Source organism: Populus euphratica, unplaced genomic scaffold (assembly GCF_000495115.2).
Source record: "Populus euphratica unplaced genomic scaffold, PopEup_1.0 scaffold38.1, whole genome shotgun sequence".
Lineage (NCBI taxonomy): Eukaryota > Viridiplantae > Streptophyta > Magnoliopsida > Malpighiales > Salicaceae > Populus > Populus euphratica.
The window spans coordinates 592,771-601,656 of record NW_011499911.1 but is presented as its reverse complement, the minus strand read 5'-3'; the positions used below and the strand labels follow the sequence as shown (position 1 = coordinate 601,656).

General features: G+C 33.7%; 1 protein-coding gene across 1 annotated transcript; it reads left to right on the top strand.

The window, feature by feature from the left end:
* The first annotated feature begins 4,796 nt into the window (after positions 1-4,796).
* On the top strand, positions 4,797-7,148 carry EXO70D3 (exocyst subunit exo70 family protein D3). Its single transcript, XM_011038174.1, is given in 1 exon segment — positions 4,797-7,148. A coding segment is annotated over 1 exon segment (1,890 nt). The 5' UTR covers positions 4,797-4,889; the 3' UTR covers positions 6,780-7,148.
* The last annotated feature ends 1,738 nt before the right edge of the window (positions 7,149-8,886 follow it).

The window sequence follows — 8,886 nt, the reverse complement described above, 5'->3', positions numbered from 1 at the left end:
TATATTTGAATTATTAGAGATTGACCACTATTATTATTTTTAATTTTTTTTATGAGTTTGGCTTAACCTTATTACAAGGATTGTGAATTTCACATGTTAGCTGAGATTAATTTAATACGCCTTATCTCGTTATTGTTTTATCTTTAACATCGGGTCACTCTTTTCCTCGTGGTTAACACTTTTCTTTTAATACTCGATTTATTTGTTACGATAGCTTAATTAACTTGGATTAAAAAAAAAATACACACACACTCACACTAACAATATTTAAACATTGTTTTTATATATATATTTTTTAAAAAAATCTGGTCTGCAGGAAACGAGTACCGTCTAGCTAGTCAGATACCACATCCATTCGTATAAAAGCCAAAACTTTGTTTTATATATATATATATATATATAGCTCCTGGAATTGGCTGGCCAGCAATATCATACATTTATAATTAGCATAACGAAGATCTTGAGCTCCTCTTTTTATAAGTGAGCCTGCAGCAGCGCCACTCGTGCAACTCCCGTTTAAAACTATTATCTTCTGATCTAGATCACTTGTTATTTATTAGCAAGTCATGCACAGAAGACTGCATAATCAGAAAATCATAAAAACAGAATGTGCTCTTGCTGCCGGTTTTGTTAGGAGGCCTGCACTCTTTTTATACAATATAATGCAAGCCATAAGTGTACGTGCGTGCATGAATGTCGGGCTTAATTACTTCATCCATTAGTTTCATAGTTAGGTTTTCTTTTTTGTTTTTTTGGAGATGGATTATTTGGTTTTAAGTTCTTAGAGAGTAAGGTGCAGGCAGCACATGAAGCCATTGTTTCTCTCCAAAACCAGCTGTGCTCTCAATTTCGGTGTTTGTCTTTTAAACTGTAGTGTGATGAGGCAATCAAGGACCAATGCCATAGACAGCTCTCAATCAAATGGTTGACGAGGAGAAGTTTGCCCCCTTCTAAGCCTTTATGAGGTGGAGATCTCGACATTTGCACCCAAAAAAACTGGTGAATAATCTTGTCCGCGGTGTCCCACAAATCAATCTGTGCAAACATATGCCTAGACTTCCCATATTATAATTATATTATAATTGCGGTGAATCACTGTAGTCACACCGCCACATAGTATTCATTTAAGTATTATTTTGTAATTTTTAAAATTTAATTATTTAACAATTTAGTTTTTAATTTTTTTTTAATTTTATCTTTTAATATTATGTTGTTATATTTTATTATTTTTATTTTTATTTCTTTGATAGATTATATACTGGTTTCATATATTTAATTTTTTTTCATTATTATTTTAACATTAAAGTGATGTGTCATAATTTACTTCAATTTAATAATTTAGGTGATAAGTTTAATAGGTTATTTCATATTGATTCGGGTAAGGTTTTTTTATTATCTTTTCTAATTAATTTTTTTTAATTTCATCATTTAACATTGAATTTTAATTTGCTTTCTATGAGTTTATATAGAACTTATAACCTAAATCGCGAATTTGACAGGTTGATCTAAGTTGACTTATTATTATTTTTCGTCCTGATTTAATTGATTTTTTTTTAATTTCACCCTCCAATAACTCAATTTTCTTCTTTATTTATTTAGATTTTTTTCAATTTCATCTTTTAATAATAGGTTGTTTAGAAATTAATTTTTTAATTTCTTTAATTTTTTTATAGAGTTATCCTAATCTCATGGATTTATTTATTTTTCATAATTTCAACTTTCAACATTGAATCCGTTAGAAATGGAGTTTCGTAATTCTCTTATTTGATTTTTATAAAACTATTTCGGTTTCATGATTCAGGTCACAGGTTTAACATGTTGCCCTATCTCAACTTGGGTTGTTCTTTTCCTTTCTTTTAATTGATTTTTTTATTTAACCATTCAACATTGAGTTGGAAGGAAATTAAACTTTATAATTTTTATTTTGTTTTCTATGAGATTATCCTAATCTCATAACCTGGTACATAAATTTGATAGATTAACTTGGGCTAACTCAAATAGTTTTTTATTTTTTTTGTCAAATTTGTCTTATAATATTGGATTTATTAGGAATTGACCTTCAAAATTTTTGTTGACTTGATTTCTATAATGTTATTAAGATCTCATAACTCGAGTTAATCCAATATGCCACAGTCTTAATAATTTTAAAAAAATATCATGAAATATGTCATCATATCAATATTAAAAAAAATTTAATTTAATAATAAATTCTTTTTATTAAACTTTTTTTCTCACCAATTACATACTTTTATGCCAAATTGAAGGTCAATTGATTCTATTTTATTGAGGAATAGTAGAATTGAAGGTATGGGATCAATATAAAAAACAAGAAGAAAATAGATAGCCATTTTGAAATTGACTAAATAAATTTATTTTAATCCTCTTGGATTGCAACATACCCATTTTTTATCCCTTGAATTTTTATCAAAGTTCACTTTTGATGCAAAACTTTATTTCTCTTATTTTTTGATCTTTGGCTTGAGGTATGAGAGAGAAATTTATCAAATTTTATTAGTAAAGAGAAAATATTGATTGACAACGATTCTTGCTATTAAAATGGTTAATCTTGGTGTCTAAAAATTCTATTTGATAAGAAAAATTCTAGCATGAAAAATTAAATATAAGCTTATTGTTGTTTATTTGAAGGCATAAATGGGTTCATTTTAGGTTTTGAAGTGTTTTGAAGTCAAAAAATAATTAAAAATATATTTTTTTTAAAGGTGCAAAACACTTTTGTCTTGACTTTCTGGTGATTGATGGTTGTTGGAATCTAATTAGAATAGGTGACACATCATCTTGTATTTTAAAAGAAAGTAGATTATTTGCCCTAAAAAAAAGCCCAAGGTATGTGCTAGGGTTTTTTTTATTTTTATTTTTTATTTTCTCCTAAGGATCCTTCACAATTAGATCTAATAGATTATTTGCCCTAAAAAAAAAGCTCACTAGGGTTTTTTTTTTCTCTCCTAAGGATCCTTCACAATTAGATCTTTTTTTTTTTTCTTGTTTATATATTTTTAATTTTATTCTTTAATATTTTATTTATTTTTAATTGAACAACATAATTTATTTTAATTTTATATTTTTAGGTTTATCATAGTCTGAAACAAACACCCTAATATTTAATTAATTTTTAATTTTATAAATATTTATTTTTTTTATCATGCAGTTAAATAAAAAATTATTAAACCTGATTAAGTTTATAATACTGATTGCTAACTTAACTAGTTAATTTTATATAATTTTTTTTTCTTATCATATAATTAAATAAAATATTAATGCAATATCATCATATTTATTTTTTTGCGTTGAAAATAAAATCCCATGTGGGATGCAATACGAGCTAGGCTTTCTTAGAACCATTAACAAGATTTAACAAGATTTAATGCTTAAAGAAATCCATTATCTTATTTTATTAAAAATAAAATAAAATAAAATGACGCAAAGGATAATACCTCCAGCAGAGGAGGAGGCCTCCAAATTACGCAAAGGTTTCAGAATCATTTCATTTAAATGTTCTGATACCGAAAATCAAAAAATAAATTTTAAATTTTCTTTGACAAGTTTCTTTTAACCCCGAGGATTTTTCCTAGTCCTAGAAAATTCACCAAATTCAGCTGCAACGTTGCATGGATCTAATGCTTAAAAAAAATCCATTATATTGATTTATTAAAAATTCAAACTTTAAAATCATTGGTCATAAAATTTATTTTCTTCAATACACTAGATTAATTAGATCAATACAAGGATGTGTTTTTAGATAACTAAAAATAATAATTAAATTAATATTATATTATTTAAAATTGTAATTATAATTATTTTTTAAAATAATTTTTTTAGAAACACGTTGAAATAATAATATTTTTTATTTTTTAAAATTTATTTTTAATATTAATATATCAAAACAATTTTAAAAAATAAAACAAATGTGAAGATTTTAAAACCATAAACGAACAACAAAAGCAAAAGCAATCACTACTTGGATAAAGTGGGAAAAATGATCTTCTTCTTCTTCTTTTCCAGGAATCATCATTGGAAAAAGTAGTCAACAGGAAGAATTACTCCCCCGCACAAATCATCAGAAACTGTTGTAAAACAACCCTAGCAATAGTGCGGTCAAGAATGGTATGATATGGTGTGTTGGCTCATATCCATAAAGACTTGCCTTCAATATTTCCAAATGTCAAGTGTGAAATCCTATTATAATTAAAAGAAAGAAGAAAAAAGAAAAAGAAAAGGAGAAATCTCCAACAGTACCGAAACCAGCTCGGCAGGGTAGCCGGTATATTCTATAACAGATTCCGGCAAGTGTGAAAAAACAAGTCAAGCTTCCAAAAAATGAAGTCTACCTGTTGGATTTTCTGTGTTCGAAATCGAAACTAATCAAACGTTTCACGTTCAGACAAAAATCCCTAACAGTAGCTGCCTTACAAGACCACACCAAAAGTATACTCCTCCTCCAAGGCTCCGACTACTATACTCCTCCCATCACTTTCACTAATATCCCCAAGATACAAATTCCTCTTTAATTTCACTCCCAAATATTTCATATTTCTCCTCCCTCCTTGTCCCACCACCATCCACCACCGTCGCCTCCTCCTCCACACACACACACAAAAAAAAAACAAAAAAAAAACACCCCTTTATCCAGATTCCAAAAATATTTCCATCTTTAGCTCCATCCAATTCCACCATCTTTCTTAACTCTGTACTTGCCAAGATGTTAGGGGAAAGGAAGTAGTTTTGTGTTAAATCCAACAACACTTACCTAAAAAAGAGCAAAACATCTCTTTTGAAGTTGTGATATTAATATAAAATAAACATATCCTTTTCAAGATTAAGATTCTGCTTCTTTTTACCTAGGAACCAGAATCTGAATCCTCCAGTCAGTCATGGAACCACCAGAAAATTACAGCACGGATACCTCTTTTGCAGTACCTTTTGAAGATGCCCGGAACATAATTCTAAGGTGGGACTCGACAGCATCTGAAGAAGCAAGAGAAAGAATGATCTTTGATGGAGATCGTCAAGAAGTGGATCTATACTGAAAGGCCGTAAATGAAATCCAGAAGTCTATGTCATCAACTTCAATATCATCTGACCATCATGATCAAGATAGTAATGATAACAAGGTCACCTCTGCTATACAGATCGCCATGGCTAGACTTGAAGATGAGTTCCGCAATATCCTCATTAACTATTCAAGCCCTGTTGAACTGGACTCTCTTATCATTTCTGATCGTGCTTCTTTGAACCATTGTACTAGTTCGGTAAGAAGCATCACTGAATTTGATCAGGAGGAAGTTCGTCGTGGCGGTGGTGATCATGATGATGGTTTGGATCCTATACAGCGTGCAGATTCGACTAATAGTAGTGCCAGTTATCGATCTACGAGTAGTATTCGTGAGATCGATCTGATTCCTCAAGAAGCTGTAGCAGACCTTCAGTCCATTGCGAAACGGATGGTCTCTGCTGGGTACTTTAGGGAGTGTATCCAGGTCTATGGGAGTGTGAGAAAATCAGCTGTGGATGCGAGTTTTCGGAGACTTGGGATTGAGAAGTTGAGTATTGGGGATATTCAGAGACTAGAATGGGAGGCTTTGGAGACCAAGATCAGGAGGTGGATTAGGGCGGCCAAGGTTTGTGTTAGGATATTGTTTGCTAGTGAGAAGAAGCTTTGTGAGGAGATTTTTTATGGGATTGGTACTGCTATCGACGATGCTTGTTTTATGGAGACTGTCAAGGGTCCAGCGATTCAATTGTTTAATTTTGCTGAGGCAATTAGTATTAGCAGGAGATCTCCTGAGAAAATGTTCAAGATTTTGGACTTACATGATGCTTTGATGGGCTTGTCGCCCGATATTGATGTTGTTTTTGAATCAAAATCTGCTGACTCCGTTCGAGTTCAGGCTGCTGAGATTCTGTCAAGATTGGCTGAGGCTGCCAGGGGGATTTTATCTGAGTTTGAGAGTGCTGTTTTGCGTGAGCCCTCGAGGGTTCCGGTGCCTGGAGGGACAATTCATCCATTGACAAGGTATGTGATGAATTATATCAGTTTGATTTCGGATTATAAGCAGACCTTGATTGGGCTTATTATGTCAAAACCATCTACTGGCTCGAGATATTCGGGTGATCCAACTACCCCTGATATGGAATTTACTGAACTAGAGGGGAAAACCCCTTTAGCCCTTCATTTGATTTGGATTATTGTGATTTTGCAATTCAATTTGGAGGGCAAGTCCAAGCACTACAAGGATGCATCATTGGCCCATCTGTTTATGATGAACAATGTTCACTATATTGTTCAAAAGGTCAAAGGCTCGCCAGAATTGCGAGAAATGATTGGAGACGATTACTTGAGAAAGCTGACTGGGAAATTTAGGCAGGCAGCTACTAGTTACCAGAGAGCAACTTGGGTAAGTGTTTTGTATTGCTTGAGGGATGAGGGTTTACATGTAAGTGGGAGTTTCTCTTCTGGTGTCTCAAAGAGTGCTTTGAGAGAGAGATTTAAGACCTTCAATGCTATGTTTGAGGACGTTCACAGGACTCAAGCAACATGGTTGATTCCGGATTCTCAGCTTCGGGAGGAGCTTCGAATTTCTATATCTGAGAAGTTGATCCCAGCTTATAGGTCATTTCTTGGACGGTTCAGGAGTCATATAGAGAGTGGAAAGCATCCAGAAAATTATATCAAGTATTCAGTGGAGGATTTAGAGAATGCTGTCTTGGATTTCTTCGAGGGTTATCCTGTATCTCAGCACCTGAGGAGGAGATCCCAGTGAAGGAATGGATGAGTTTTGCCGACTTAGAAACTAGGACACATTCTTTGAATTTTTTGTGAAGTGTTTGGGTGATGTCATGCTGGTTAATAAGGGACTGCCCTGTGCTCTGCAGTTGTTTTATGCATCATCAGATAATTTGCCTTGGATCAGAACAAGTAGAGTTCTTTGGGAAGATAAGGCGCAGCTCTCTTGAACAGCCAGGTTTCTCAACCTGAATGCTTCCACACTGTAAGCATGTTGTTTGTTTTGGTTTACCACATTCTAGGTTTTTTCTTTTTCTTTTTTCATTTGTTCATATGGGAATTGTTGTACGTGTGATTTCTCGGTACTATTTATTATGAGAAGCAGTTTTCGTTTCTAGCACCAAAATTCTCCTGGAGCAAATCTGTTTGTGGCCTGAGTTAAATGCATTCGGAAAATGGAACTGGACAAGCTTTGATGATGTTGAAAAGGTGATAAATTTAAGGTTGGTTTAAATATATTTGGGTTAGATTAGACGCGGGTATTTTTCCATTGATCCAAGGAAATATGAATATTCGTTATTGGAAATGACAACTCAAACCTCTAACGAAGAACTGAAATCACCAAACCTGCATTTATTGAAGATGGATCTGCGCAAGTTTTCTTCCCTAATTCCAATTAAATCTTCAGAAATGACGCTTAACCATGGTGCTTGTGACCATCTTTCAACAAGTCTGTTGCATTAGAACTTTTACAATTAGATACTGCAGCTAGTACTTGCTCGCTGCAACCAGTTTTGTGTCGCTTGATGATTTTCCCTTTGATTTGTTTCTGTTTACCATTGATTTCAATAAAGTTGATACCAAATAGGTTTCGAGGTTTAGATCTGTCACTGACACAAATTCCTGCAAGATATGGCAAACGCTGTGACCTTTTTGTGCGAATAAATTTGGAAGCTTTTTATGCCATCTTTTTTCCTGAACAACCTAATCTCCAGCTGGCTTTAGGGTAGCTTTGACACTTTGTTGATTCAAATTCCGGATTGGTGGGGCATGCTATGAATCCCTGCTAGATATAGCTGTAACCGAAGCCTTTTTCTACCAAAAACTTTTCTTCTTTTCTTTCTCAAAACTGCTACTTGATTGATAAGAATTCTCTCGACGTGGGGGTTTTGGACCTAAATGCTCTCTTTAGAGGGAGTGTTATTCTTGCCAGCTGATCCAGAAATTTATTGATTCAGTTTGAGCTTAGGGTTTGATATGTTTTTCTATTTCTCTCGAAACCAGGCTAGTAGTTTAGTCTATGCTTGGTTTGCTTGAATTTGGTGACCCAAGTGCAGATATATACTGTGTTGTTTTAATTTTAGATAGCTGGACATTTCATGAGATCTGGTTGCAAATTAAAGCTCGTAGCAGCCTGCAAATGAGGTATACCACCCAGACTAGGCTACATCCATCCGAAAGAGGTTTGGCTAGCTGATGTTTGAATGGTTTCCATGAGTTTTGTCATCTGTGCAAAGAAGGAAACTCGTCACCCTTCAATCTGGGACAAATCCTGTCATCAGCATAGATTGATGGTTGGTTGTTTGATATTGAAATGAAATGGAAACTGAGTTCTCCTAATTGTCTTTGCCTCCAACAAATCATCAAAATTGTGTATGGACTGGAGACAAGCAGGAGAAAAAAGGTAGGAAACAGGTCTTATACAGTTGTTTGTATGAATCTAAACCCAAACTGGCAGGGGTTTTGCCTTTGTTTGGTTCCCGTGTCCTCTAGGGTAGCGGACTACAGGCCGACTCTTTCTTAAGCTGGCAGAAATAGTTGAGACATCTTACCATCTGGTGGGGTATCCCTTGATTGAGTGCTGCAAATTTGTGTCTTTGATACATGAACAGCAAACATTACATGCCTTGAATTGAAGTGGTAGAAACTGGGTTCGAATCGCAAAGGACAGCGTTGTTCTTGGTGTAAAATAGAATTAAACGAGTAGAAAAGATAAAACTAGTTTGGAACTGAAATTTCGTCAGAGGTGCCAGTGCAAGTCGGAATAGTTTTTTGAGGTCTGGAAATGCTGTTTTGGGAGCATTTCCAGCATTTCCTGGTGTTCCATTAATTGATGGCATTCAAAAGAGAATTGGGAAGTTGGT